Below are 15,295 nucleotides of genomic sequence, written 5' to 3'. Positions count from 1 at the left end.
TATCTATCTATCTATCTTTCTCTCTACCTCTACCTCTACCTACCTACCTACCTACCTATCTATCTATCTACCTACCTACCTATCTATCTATCATCTCTCTATCATCTATCTATCTATCTATCTATCATCTATCTATCTATCTATCTATCTATCTATCTATCTATCTATCTATCTATCTATCTATCTATCTATCTATCTATCTATCTATCTATCTATCTATCTACCTCTCTCTCTCTCTCTATCTATCTATCTATCTATCTATCTATCTATCTATCTATCTATCTATCTATCTATCTATCTATCTATCTATCTATCTATCTATCTATCTATCTATCTATCTATCTATCTATCTATCCATCCATCCATCCATCTGGCTGGCCTCACTCTCCCTCTCTCTCCTTCTTTCTCCCCCCACCCCCCATCTATCTGAATATCATCTATCTAAAGATATACAGTATAGCTTCCCATCCAACTTAGAGATTGGATTCCCATGGGACCACCTCTCCAATTCTTGTGACTATTAAATAGGAATTAGCAGTGTTGACATTTTCTGTATCCCATCTATGAAACAAAAACTACACCATGCCCTCTGCTCCAGCTCTGCAGTTAGCTCAAGCGGAGGATACATCTGTATATCTGGCCTGCACTCCCTGCCTTACACTGGGTTTCAACTCACTTTACCGTTTTATTCTTAGCCAATCTACTTTGACTGGTGTTTTTTTTTTCCAAAAAGAGTTTAGAGAAGATAGCTCCACAGAATTGCTGAATTGCTTCTGATTTGTACAAAATCGTAGAATCTTATGACCTCATCCTGAGACTCATCAAAGCAAAAAGGAACTATTTGCAGATAAGAATTCTCAGAGCAGAAACAACACCAAATCTGTGATGGTAGCCAGAAATTCCAAGAGGTTTTAAATGAATTTAAAATATGAAACTACAAAGCTCAGAACGTTTCCTTTATTTCCCAAGAGAGGCAAAGGTCCTTCTGTTGTAGATGTGAGAGCAGAGGCTTTCTTAGAGATGTGAACCCAGAACCATTTAGTAATTTAACATCCAGAAGTTTCCTCTTAAACTAAGCAGGCAGCCATTGAAATTATGATACAATAAACATAATAAAATCAGAATGCATACTGGCTGTCACATCTCCTTCCTGCACTATTTGAAGTTTTCAAATTGTCTTTATGGACAGTTATAGCATAGTTGCAGAAGAAAGAAATTTACTTTTTAAAACCACAGCCAGCAAACCACACAGATTATTTTTCTCTAAAATAAAAATACACATTCATAAGGAAGCCAAAAAAATTCAGAGTTCCTCCATGCTTTGTCATTAGCTCTTTAGGGAGAGTACAGTGAATACATAATGTTATTTTTTCCCTTCAATAAAAATTATATAACATCCAGAAATATTTCATGAGAAGAGTACTACATTCCTCTGCTCGCAACAGAATATCTTATATCACCAGGCTTGAAATTTTGGGTTTGTACAATCTTGAACTACGCCACCTACAGTTGGACTTAAGTATAATACACAAAATTATCTGCTACAATGTCCTAACAGTCAATGACTACTTCAGCTTCAACCGCAACAATACAAGAGCACACAACAGATGCAAACTCAATGTAAACCGCTTCAAACTTGATTGCAGAAAGTACGACTTCAGCAACAGAGTGGTCAGTGCCTGGAATGCACTACCTGACTCTGTTGTTGGATCCTCTAACCATTAACCTCAAACTATCCACTATTGACCTCACCCCATTCCTAAGAGGTCTGTAAGGGGTGTGCATAAGTGCACAATCGTGCCTACCCTTCCTGTCTTATGGTTCCCATTTATTCGTACCTATTTCCTGTATTCTTACTCATGTTTATACTTATACCTATTATCTTGTAAGCAATTGACAAATCAAATAAATAAATAAAATAAATAAATAATTGTTTTATTTTCAGTTGCTTCTGACTCTCCCCTCAGTAATATGAAACTACTTATGTACAAGAAATATATATATATATATTTCCTCAGAAAACATATATATATATATAACCCCCCAACCAATCAGAACACAGCCAAACCCCCTACCAATGAGAACACACCCCCACCCAATCAGAACACAGCCAAGCCCCCACCCAATCAAGTCCCACCCCCACTGGCAGTTAAAAGGAGGAAGCAGCTGCAATCTCACATTACTCTGAGAAGCACAGAGCCGGAGACAGAAGCCTGAAGATGATGAATGAGACTTCATCGAAACGTTGCCTAGATACTTCGAATCTTACGCGGGAGAAAACCCGAACAACCAAAGATCCACATATAAATACCCGAGAACCTCAGAAAATATATATATATATATATATATATATATATATATATATATATATATATATATATATGTGTGTGTGTGTGTGTGTGTGTGTGTGTGTGTGTGTGTGTGTGTGTGTGTGTTTGTGTGTTTTCTTAAGTTTTCGTGGGTACTTACATGTATGATATTCAGCTTTGTTCGGGTGTAAGTCTGAAAAAGTCTGACTCACAGATGAACACAATACAGAAGCCTGATGATGGCAGATGAGATTCTGCCAAAAACGTTGCTACAACTTTAGAAGCACAACTATAATGATGTGGGAAAATACTCGAACAAAGCTGAATACCATACATACATACATATATATATGGATCGTTGGTTATTCGGGTTTTCTCCCACGTAAAAAACACACCCTCAACCAATCAGAACACAGCCAAACCCCCAACCAATAAGAACACAGCCAAACCCCCAACCAATGAGAACACATCCCCACCCAATCAGAACACAGCCAAGCCCCCACCCAAACAAGTCACACCCCCACTAGCAGTTAATAGGAGAAAGCAGCTGCAAGCTCACATTACTCCGAGAAGCACAAAGCCGAAGACACAAGGCTGAAGATGATGAATGAGACTTCATCAAAACATTGCCTAGATACTTCCAATCTTACGCGGGAGAAAACCTGAATAACCAAAGATCCACATACAAATACCCACGAAAACCTCAGAAAACAAATATACATACATACACACACATAAATACACACATATGGAGGAAGAGAGGCCAGTTTATAAATATTACCATTAATATTTATAAATATTAAAATGTTTTCAGTTTGATTCTTTTCTGCTGGAATCATACAACTTTTTCCATTTCAATGTGATTTCATAATTGTTGTATCAGTTGTCTTCTTTTGATACAGTGGATTTGATGAATCCTGGCCTTATGGAGATATATAGGATTCCCCAGATAACACTGAACTAGAATTCCATTATCCTTCAACATTGGTCATATGCCTGAGAGAACCTAAGACATTTTGAAGGCTACCTGTGTCCATCCTTGGCTTGGCCTTTCAATGATGAATGCCTTCAAAAATGTGAATGTCCACTTAAATTCTTAACAATGATCCTACAGGTTAGACCTCGAAGTTCAAAGATAGAATTGAAGGCCACTCAAGTCAGGGACAGCTGAACTAAAACAAGCTAATTATCATCAGATTGGAGATACTAGGTAAACAGGTTACTTGAGAAATGTTTTGATATTGCACAAAGATAATTGTCTGCACAAATTGTGGATTCACGCACACATTAATCAGTAGAGAGATCAGTGTCAATTAAATAAAAATAAATAAATTATGGGCTTGCTTGGAAAGAAATGATTATTTTGTATGGATGACAATGGTGAAATTAAGGAGTTCAGATTGTGGCACCTTCTGAAGTTTCCATTTGATTAGTACAATTTTCTTCCTCCTTGAAAACTTTCTGAAGCAAGTCCTTGATGCTTCTCTGAGTTTTACCCTTCTGTCTCCCCACTAGATAATAGATCAGAGGGTTAATGCTGCTGTTGATGCAGGTACATAAGTAGCCATAATGTAGAAGGTTGGGATGTATATACGTTGAAAAATACTGGATAAAATAAAAGACATTTAGTGGAAAAGCCAGGACTAAAAAGAAGAAAAGTGTGAGCAAGACAGCTGTCAAAAGCTTCCTTCGCCTTTGGCTTTTGGATATGAAGCAGATTTTGATAAACAAGGTGACACTGGAGATGGTCATCAGTGGGAGACAAAGCACAGCATTAATGATGAATTGATACATCAGAGTATAACTGTTTCCAAATCCGTCCACTGCTATAATTGTGAAATGAATTGAAGAGAGGATGAAGGAAACGGCCCAGATGACAACACACACAACAGTGAACATATACACCGGCCGGTGGCATCGATACCAAATTGGGAAGAGGACCGAAACACACCTGTCAATGCTGATGACTGTCAGGAAAAATTGCCCTGTACTGTACATTAACAGCAGGCCTGTTTGGAAGAGTTCGTAGGGAAAGTCACAATACAAATGTGTGAAAAGCCAGTGGATTTCGATAATCAGCTCAAAGGTGAGAAAACCAAAGTCTGCAACAGAGAGGTTGATAATATAAATGGCAAAAGTGTTCCTCTTAACGGAGGAGCCCAGCAACCAGATCACAAGGCCATTGCCCAACATTCCCAATACACAAAAAAGTATAGTGAAGATTGCATAAACAAGCACTTCTTCCTTTATGCCGGAATCATAGCAGGTTCTGTTTTTGCCAGCGGATGTTGCAATGATTTGTGTTGAGACAATGAAAGGAGAGGGGGATGTCGTATCCATAATGCTCCAGTCTTTTCTCTTCCTTCTCAGGCTGCAGATACTCCTGTTGGAACAAAAGAGAAACTGTTTTGCATTAGTCTTAGTCTCTAAAACTGCATATTGCAAGGTAGTCTCTAGATTAGCAGTCCTGTCCTCACCATTAAGCATGCAAGGACTCGGTCTGTATGGTTGAAATAAGGGTGATGATCTGGACTTGCTTTTCTGATTAAAAAGTGTAATGTGAAAATCTTGATTCATCAAGGCAATGATGTATTGGAAGTCATCTTCCATCTATGGATCATCTAGGGTCCTATCTGGTGTTACTCTGTGGTGGGATTCAAATAATTTAACAACCGGTTCTCTGCCCTAATGATTTCTTCCAACAACCAGTTCACCAAACTGCTCAGAAAGTTAACAACTGGTTCTCCCAAAGTGATGCAAACTGGCTGAATCCCACCCCTGGGTGTACTCATGAAATATGGAAGATTTCCAATTCATATTGTGACTTTAAATAGTAAGCCACATGGATTAATGAATGGGAAGGAAGGAAGGTAATTTGGTTTTGTTAAACTAAAAAAAATGGGAAAGAATATACAAAATAAAAATGAAATGCTCTAAGCTTCTGAATTTGATGTATGGAATAGGACCAAAAATTGTATTTTACTAATCAAAATGAATCACATACAGAATGTGTACATGAGCAGAAGCTCACTCAAAACATGTAAAATTTTTGCACCATGATGATGATGATTATCACCATCCTCATGGATTGCATGGGTTAAAAAGCAATTTCAGTCTGAATATGAAATGGGGTTGATGGGATCTGAGGTAAGAAAAAGAAATGGTAGGAAATAATCAAGAAAAACCTATAGTCACTCTACATATTAGGAAACAAGGCTGCAATATTGTAAAGAGTTTATCTCATCAGGCTAATTATTCCACAAAGCACTTGTATTCAGTGGAAGTATTGGAAATATACTGCATGGACCTGTATACTGCACAAGTCAAAAAGAGGGCTGTGAAAATATTTACAGACCCCTCACATCCTGGACATAAACTGTTTCAACTCCTTCCTCAAAACAATGCTATAGAGCACTGCACACAAGAACAACTAGACACAAGGACAGTTTTTTCCCAAAAGCCATCACTCTGCTAAACAAATAATTCGCTCAACACTGTTCAACTATTTACAAAGTCTGCACTACTATTAATCTTCTCATCCCTCCTTATCACCCATCCCCTCCCACTTTTGACTGTATGAGTGTAATCTTGTTGCTTGTATCCTTACGATTTATATTGACTTATATTGATTTTATTGCTTATTATACCCTATGACTATTATTAAGTGTTGTGCCTTATGGTTCTTGATTCTTGATGAATGTATCTTTTCTTGTATGTACACTGAGACCATATGCACCAAGACAAATTCCTTGTGTGTCCAATCACATTTGTCCAATAAAGAATTCTATTCTATTCTATTCTATTCTATTCTATTCTATTCTATTCTATTCTATTCTATTCTATTCTATTCTATTCTATTCTATTCTAAATATTACCAGGATGAACAGGATAATATTCAGACTTCAATAATTGGCATCACTACAGAGCTAATACAAAGGGAAGATGACAGATGAATACAAACAAAAGCATTTAGTTTATTTTGATACATTTTAATCAGAAGGTATTCAAAGTGGCTCCATCGAATTCTTTGGAGACAAAGCTGTATATATAATGAAGGATGATAGATAGAGGAGAATTTAATAACAAGGTTTTTTTTTTTTTTTTTTGTAAGAATGTCTTACCTTCTCTTTGAAGATGACTACTAGAAAATCTCCTTTTAGATCGATGCAATTCTTATTCTTAATGGCAAGTTTTTTTCTTTTAATCTTAATTCTGGTTTCAAAGGAACTGTGACCACTCATGCATATCTGAAAAATTCTACATAATTGCTTTATATATGTTCAGGAAAGTTGGTGTAAAAGCAACACACCCACCTCTGGAAGAGCTGAGTGCACAACTGCTAGGAAATAAGCATATCTTTTTTCGAGATCATCCTTGTCAGGAAATGAGGAACTTTTGATAGCAATCTCTGAAATTATTATTGCTGCAATACATTTAAGAGCATTCAGCTAGGGGGACAATATATCTATTCCTTCCTACATTGGCACAATTGATTGTGCCAATGTAGGAAGGATTAGATATATTGTCCCCCTAGCTGAATGCTCTTAAATGTATTGCAGCAAAAATAATTTCCCCTTACGAAGCTGGACCAAACTTTGTAAAATGCTATGTATCTATTTGAGCCAATATGACCTCCTCTATCTACTGTATATAAAACAGGGTAGTTAACAGGTGAACCAACAGCAGAATTAAACTTCAAACCCCTCTGTTAACAACCTATTAATGTATTTAACTTGTAAACAGTCTACAACAGCTACCACAAATCACTGCAATCATTTTCTCTGTTCTATCCAAAGAGGGTCTGTCCAGGGTCAAATATCCTCATTTGATTCTTAAAAATGAAACTTTTCCTTGATGTTTTCATTGGGGTTTTTCCCAACAATTGCTCATTTTTAAGAACCATAAGCCCCGGTTGTAAAAATATCTGCAGCACCCATTGCAGATTAACTAACTAAGCAAAATCCATCATCATCACCACTCGGTTCTCCAGGCAAAATGCGGTAACGTTTCTCTTCCATTAATGATTTAGAATAACAGAGTTGGAAGGGACCTTGGAGGTCTTCTAGTCCAACTCCCTGCTTAGACAGGAAACCCTACACCACTTCAGACAAATGGTTATCTAATCTAATCATTCAGTCGAAGCTTATATTTTGATTTAGAATGATATCTGTGCCCAAAAGTTTGGATTCAAATCGTTGGCTTATGGTTTGCACAATATTTACATTGAGGACCTGCTTGGTAGAGTAATTAAGCCATCAGGGTTTCTCTTTAGTGAGATAGCCAGGTTTCTTGGTGATAGAAAAGCATGAAAAAATAAGGGTGTTTACAATGCTGTCAGTCTTTTTTTTTTAAAAAAAAAACAGAAATTAGGAACAAGGACAAAAATTCAGAAGTTAAGAAGGAGGAAAAGTTTGGAGTTGGCATTTAGGTACTAAAGCTAAAAAAAAATCTATTTGGAGTACTGCCTGGAAGACTATCTACATCAAGAAAAATATGCATTGCTTTCCTCTGGTAAAAGGGAACTAAAACACAGGGGTATTTTAGAAGACATTATATTCAAGAGGCATTGTTTTTAAACTGGGAGAAGATAAAAAAGCAATATTATTTTAAAATTCCATTATGGATATCTACTATCGAAGCTTTTTCTTATCCAATAACATATAAAAAGGAACAAACAGTTAGATATGGTGAGATATTGAATGAAAAGGCTGAACTTAAATCCATGTAAGCATTGGAAGAACAAGGTATAAAGATGAATTGGTTTTCATATGTACAAATACAATCTAGATTTGATAAAGATTTTAAAACAAAAGGTTTCTATGATAAGTTGTCTGATTTAGATAAAATCTTGATAGGTACTGATGAAAAGATGATTAAAAAACTTTATAGACATTTACTAGAATTTGATTTAGAGGAGAAACAAGTTAAAGAAATGATGATTGCTTGGGGGAAAATTTTTGGATATGGGATTGACTTAGAGAAATGGCAAAAATTATGATCTCAAAACTATAAAATGTCAATGTCAACTGCTTATAAAGAAACTTTGTATAAGATGTTTTACAGGTGGCATCTACCCTCGATGAGACTTGCAAGAATGTTTAAGAATAAATCGGATAAATGTTGGAAATGTCATCAGATACCTGGTTCATACTACCATGTGTGGTGGACATGTTCAGATGCAAAAAGATATTGGACTAAAATCCACACGTGATTGAAAAAAATGATAAAACAACACATAGACTTTAAACCAGAGATCTTTTTATTGGGAATTATACTGGAAATATACAATAAAGAATTGATATATTTGATTGTAAATGTTTTAACAGTGGCTAGAATTGTATTTGCTAAGAATTGGAAAAATGAAAAAATACCTATGCAGGAGGAAGTTGTTAAGAAAATTATGGACTGTGCTGAAATGAGTACACTGATACTTGAAATTAGAGAACAAGAAGATAAACAATTTTATATGATATGGGACTTATTTTATCAAAGGTCAGATAAAAAGACATGGCAATGAAATAAACTAGGAAGTTTTGTAATAGAAGATTAATAGATTGATGTAGAATACAATACAAAATATATAACCTTTGGATGAATGTATAATATAAATTCATAATAGAATCTAGAATATCTCATATGAAATGATGGAATAATAGTTTAGTCAAATGAATGATTAATAATTGATAAATATATAAGCATATGTTAGATTGACAGTTTGAGAACCTTTACAACTTGTGAGTAAGGACTATGAAAGGATAGCACAAAAGATTTGTAATCAACTGACACACTGTATGTATATAACTGGAAGATGGTTTTATGTTTTTATGTTTTTGTCTGTATATGTTTGTCTTAAAAAATAAAAACAGTATATAAAAAAGAAAAAGTATGCATTAATATGTTTATAAAGAGAAATGTATAACATGTATATACTAACAGGAACTCATTCAAAGCTTGTAAAATTCTTTGAATGGTTAATGATGATTTCATGAGTTTAAAACAACCACAGTGTGAATATGAAATGGGTTTTTCCCCCCATTAGGTGGAAAAAACAAAAGAAGAAACATTATGAAATAGAAAAGCAAAACAAATTTCTGTTGTGCATATTAGGAAATAAGGAAGCAGTTTTATAATGGGTTTATCTAATTATTTATTCCATTAAGCATCTTTATTCAATGGAAGCATACCATTATTACCAGGATGAATAGATAGTATTTAGATTTCAACAGTGGGAATCATTGCAACGGTAATAGAAAGATCGATAAATTAATACGAACAAAAGAATTTAGGGTTATTTTGACACATTTTGGTCAGAAGGAAGTCAAGGAAGCCCCATCAAATCCTTTGGAGGAGAGGTTGTATATGATGAAGGATTACAGACAGAAGATGTAAAAAGCAACTAATAAGAAAATTTTCTATGAAGGTCTTACCTTCTCTTTGAAGAAGACTACTAGAAAAAGGTCTCCTTCTAGATTATTGTAAGGTTTTCTTCTAGATGTCAAGGTTTTTCTTCCTAAACTCAATGCTGACTTCAGAAGAGGTTTGACCACTCTCTCATCTCTGAGGAGAAAATATTACAGAATTACTTTATGTATGTTTGGGAGAGGTGGGGCATGAGAGACACACCCACAGCTGGGAGGTGGGGGCCCAGCTGTTGGGAGATGAGGGCATCCTTTTTTGAAATCATTCCTGGAAATGAGGAACTTTTTTTTTCAGTGATCTCTGAAAGCAATGAATATTATGAGGTTAAGTGTGCTAAGAGAAGAAAGGTTGTCAATACACTTTTTTTTAATCAGAATGACAGGTGCCACCAATACCAGAATAATAAGAACAAACAATAATAAGTTCAAATTATATATATATTAATTTCCAACAGATTCCAAAGAAACACAATCACCAACCTAATCCGAAAAGAGATACCCCAAAAAACCAAGACACAGAATAAGACAACGGTATCGCACTCCTCCCCTACATCAAAGGCACCACAGACAAAATCAGCAAAATTCTCCACAAACACAATATCAGGACAGCCTTTGGCACTGACCAAAAAATAGCCAACATCCTAAGAAACCCCAAAGACAAGATCCAGTGAGAAAACCAAGGAGTTCAAGAAATACCATACAACACTTGCCCAGCCACATACATTGGACAAACCAAAAGGAGAATAAATGCACGCATCGCAGAACACAAAAATGCGGTCAGAAGAGAAGAAAATACTTCCTCCCTCTTCCAGCGCCTTAAAGCCACAGGACATGAAATTAATTTCGAAGGAACCAAATTAATATCCAACACTGAACACGCCAGCAAGAGAATAATTAGGGAAGCCATTGAGATAGAGAAACACCCCCAAAACATGAATAGACGGCATGACACATTCTGCCTACCAGATATCTGGAAGCTAGCCCTCACCAACAAACGAGTCCCAGCCATGAAAACCAACACCAGACCCGAAATAACACAGGACACCACCGCCAATCCCCCTCATCAGATCCAGGCCCAAGCCCATCCTATAAACCAAGGACAACCACCATCCAGAAAACAGACCATGGCTGTTTTGCCAGCTGTCACATCCCCGACCCTAAAACCGAACAATCTGACACACGCCAAGAACACAGACCCAGACTCCAAACTCGAAGCCAGACTAAAACCCAGAATGCTACATCACGGCCACCCGCTCAGGATATCACATCCAAAAACTCAGGAAATTACACCACAAGAACAAGAAGTTGCAACACAGCAAATGATCCAGGATATCACAGCACCAAGACCAAGGATACCACAGCAATAAATCTCACAAGGTCATCACACAACTCATTACCCACGCCATTACAACACAGGAGGCTAATGGAAAAGAGATCAAAACACAAACGACCCAGGAGATTATAATGCAGGACCCAGGACACCACAACAAAAGAACTCGCAAGCCCATCGCACAACCCATTACCCAAGCTGTTAAAACATGAGAGGCTAATGGAAAAAAAATCACTACAAAACAAACGACCCAGGAGATTACAGCACAAGATCCAGGATATCTCCACAACAAAACTCACAAGGCCATCACACAGCCCATTATACCAACATCAACTCCATCAACCAATCAAGAAGCAGCAGCGCAGCCAATCAGCCCAGCACACCAGCCCCTCCCCCCAGTATTTATAGAGAGCCAGCAGCTCCGATCACAAACTGCTTGCACTGGCATGAAGCTGAAAGCACCAGCCTGAGGATGGCGAGTGGGACCTCACCGAAACATCACCAAGATACTCTTAATCTTACATGGGAAAAGACCCAAACACACCTACACCTACAGATAGATAGATAGATAGATAGATAGATAGATAGATAGATAGATAGATAGATAGATAGATAGATATAAATATATATAGATATAGATATATATAGATTGAGATAGATATAGATAGATGATCGATAGATCGATAGATCGATAGATATAAATAGCTATAGCTATAGATATAGATATATAGATTGAGACAGATAGAGATAGATAGATATAGAGATATAGAGATAGATAGATATAAATATATATAGATATAGATATATATAGAGATAGAGATAGATGATAGATAGATAGATAGATAGATAGATAGATAGATAGATAGATAGATAGATAGATATAAATATAAATAGATATCGATATAGATATAGATATATAGATTGAGACAGATAGAGATAGATGATAGATAGATAGATAGATAGATAGATAGATAGATCTATTATACTTTTGCTGTTCAAATGAGTGAAAATATGGCAAAGGCCAGAATGATTGTAACAAGTCTTTGTCCAAATATATGGCATTTGAACTAAGGTGACCTTTCCGGTGAAGAAACTCTCCCGTAAGCCTCCCTTTCTAACCGCAATGAAGCCATAGTGATGAAATATGCATTGCAATGTCATGATGCCAGCTCTGTTCCTTTTGTACCTCAGGCAAAAATGCAGTTATATAAGGGGCAGCATTTGCAACATCCTGATAATATTTCCTCACTCACCTCCCTCTGAAGGAACCCCTGGAAAACAGGGTGCTATATACAAAGTGGTGTCTTCTCCTTGGTTACACCATTGATTGTTTGTACAAAGAAATGATTTTGACTCAATTGATGGTAGCAAAAACTGAGTGATCAGAACACGGAGGAGTAGCTTTTTTCTCCTCTTTAAGAAGAATCTTGTGTATAAAATTTGATGATAAGAAAAAGATTTCTTGCCTTCTAATCCTGGGAAGGTGTTATTAATTTAGAATAGAATAGAATAGAATAGAATAGAATAGAATAGAATAGAATAGAATAGAATAGAATAGAATAGAATAGAATAGAATAGAACAGAAACAGAAACAGAAACAGAATAGAATAGAATTCTTTGATGGCCAAGTGTGATTGGACACACAAGGAATTTGTCTTGGTGCAAATGCTCTCAGTGTTCATAAAAGAAAAGTTACATTCATCAAGAGTCAAGAATCATAAGGTACAGCACTTAATAATAGTCATAGGATACAATAAGCAATCAAATCATATTGGGAAACAGTCAATGTAAATCGTTAGGATACAACTGACAAAGTTGCAGTCATACAATCACAAGTGGGAGGGGATGGGAGATAAGGAGTGATGAGAAGATTAACAGTAATAGTAGCGCAGACTTTGTAAATAGTTGGACAATGTTGAGGGAATTATTTGTTTAGCAGAGTGATGGCGTTCAGGAAAAATCTGTCCTTGTGTCTAGCTGTTCTGGTGTGCAGTGCTCTATAGCATTTTTTGAAGGTAAGAGTTGAAACAGTTTATGTCCAGAATGTGAGGGGTCTGTAAATATTATTAATTTAATGTGAAAGCTATACGAATAATGTAAATTCAAAAGCGGAGTGAGTTTTGAGATTTGGTTTGGTGGGGAAGATATACACAAGAGCATTTGGCAGGCAGGATGCATGTGCATAAGTGTGTAGTATGTAAGGCTTAGGAGCAAAGTCATTTGCATGCTGGCAGTGTGCTCAGGTCTGAGGTTTACCAAGGAAGAGCAGGGCAAGAGAAGGGAGCGTGTGCAGGCAAGCCACAGAGTGTAAGGTAAGGAAGCAACAATGGCATTACAAGGAAGGATCGTGTTTAATGTGTGTTTGCATTCCAATGAGAAAAGAACTCTGGTCCATTTTCCAAACTGGGATCAGTGGTGGGCTGCTGGTGGTTCTAGAGAACTGGTACAAATGACAATCAATTGGCCCCACCCACCCACACCTTCACCTGCCCTATCCTGTCTTACATTTTCTTCTTTTGCAACTCAGCTGATTTGCGTGGCAAAGCGGATTACAGTTCCTCCGCTGTTCTACTTGAGAGGTCTGTAGGGGGTGTGCATAAGCGCACCAACGTGCCTATCGTCCCTGTCCTATTGTTTCTTTTCATTTTTTCTTATATGTATCCATTTCATGTATTCATAACTATGTTTATACTTATACCTATTATCTTGTAAGCGATTGACAAATCAGATAAATCAATAAAATTAAATAAATACTTACCAGGGAAGACTAGAATGTGAGCTGGAGAGGTTCAGATCAGTGTTTATTGAATGCTGCGTGTGCGAAGCGAGTGCGAACCAGTTGTTAAACTGGTTGCAACCCAACACTGGCTGGGATTATGTAAGAATAATGGCAGGCATGCTGCTTGAAAAGGTTGAATGTTTGTTTGAGAGCATAAAGACATCGCTGAAAGAAAGACTACTTTGAAGTTTCCAGGTGGGAGGTATTTATAGGAAAAATTATTCTTTGTGTGAATGTGTTTTGAAGTTTTTATCTCTTCATAATATACAGGTCTGGCGGAGGCATGATCTTATATAAATCTTTCAGGATATCTTTCAGTATATGTGTACCTGTGGCTGTGGTGGTATTCAAATCTTTTTACTATCGATTCTGTGGGCATGACTTGGTGGGCGTGGTGTGGTTTGGTGGGCATGGCTTGGTGGGTGTGTCAGGGCAAGGATACTGTAAAATCCCCATTCCCTCCCCACCCTAATAACTGCTTTTCAGCTCCGTTCTCCTGTGCAAGGCAACAAAAGAAGACCCAGCCAATCACTTGGCCTCCGATCAGCTGGGACTTGGGAGGCAGAACAGATATTGTGTGCTCTGAACTTTGTGACTAAAAACAACAAAAACGTTTCTTTAGTTTCATAAAGCTATTTCTTAACACATCCCAGAGCTTGTATCATTGCCCAATTGCTGCACCATGCAATTAGAAGTGGGTTTGGATGAGGCAAGACTTTACAATATTTCTCAAACCATTCACACATTCATCCATATAAAGGAACATGACCACTTGTCTTGCCCAAGGCCTAACTTTCACATTTCCCCAGATAATATGCAACCAAGTTTTAGGAATGAGCTTTAAGCTGGGATTATGACAAATGTCCCCCCTCTGGTTCACTAGTGCACCAATCACTTGAGATGCTGGAACCAGCTTGCAATGCTTCGTAGGTGTATATATTCTCCCCACATCACAAACAACTAGAAAAATTCTGAATAAACAAACATTCAAAAGCTCACTTTTACCCTCTTTGAAGAAGCTTCAACATTCTCTCAAAACTCAATGTATTTTAATGTCTCCAAATCTCCCACCATTCTTGGGAGCCACCTGTTGGGAAGAGAGCGAAGTCCACCTTGGAAGAAACCAACTTGAGTTTTCCTGTTGGTGTCAGCACTGTGCCTGCCCCAGATATCTGAAGTATTTTGGAACACTTCTTATCAGCCATTCCCCTGCCCCCCTGCAGCTCTTGTAACTGCTCCCAGTGCAATGTCACCATTATATACCAGCCATGGTGACACCATTTTGTAGATGGTGGGGAGGCAAAAGCCTCTCTTGGTTCTCCTTCTGCTTTCAGCTATGCATTCTGGGTGCAGTGACAGAAGAAGCCGCCTGCTAGCATTGTGGTCTGAAGAAGCAAGTTGTTGCTCCTTTGCCTGATAGGACAAAGAAGCAAAGAGATCACATCCTGTTCAGGCATGG

The 15,295-nt window shown here is 37.2% G+C and overlaps 1 protein-coding gene across 1 annotated transcript; it reads right to left on the bottom strand.

Moving 5' to 3' along the window:
- Positions 1–3,592: 3,592 nt before the first annotated feature.
- LOC113455073 (mas-related G protein-coupled receptor member H-like) lies at positions 3,593–10,557 on the bottom strand. The gene is made up of 2 exons (XM_087928731.1): positions 9,737–10,557; positions 3,593–4,692 (listed from the first exon to the last, which is right to left on the bottom strand). The coding sequence occupies exon 2, from the start codon at positions 4,647–4,649 to the stop codon at positions 3,705–3,707; it is 945 nt and encodes a 314-aa protein (XP_087784857.1). The 5' UTR covers positions 4,650–4,692; positions 9,737–10,557; the 3' UTR covers positions 3,593–3,704.
- Positions 10,558–15,295: the final 4,738 nt, after the last annotated feature.

Source organism: Pseudonaja textilis, chromosome 3 (assembly GCF_049901715.1).
Source record: "Pseudonaja textilis isolate UNSWEBS1 chromosome 3, rPseTex1.2, whole genome shotgun sequence".
Taxonomy (NCBI): domain Eukaryota; kingdom Metazoa; phylum Chordata; class Lepidosauria; order Squamata; family Elapidae; genus Pseudonaja; species Pseudonaja textilis.
Note: the sequence above shows the minus strand (reverse complement) of the source record. Positions and strands in the feature narration are given on the sequence as shown.

Coding starts and splice junctions, on each gene's coding strand:
- LOC113455073 (XM_087928731.1), bottom strand. CDS start 4,649: ATGGATACGACATCCCCCTCTCCTTTCATTGTCTCAACACAAATCATT.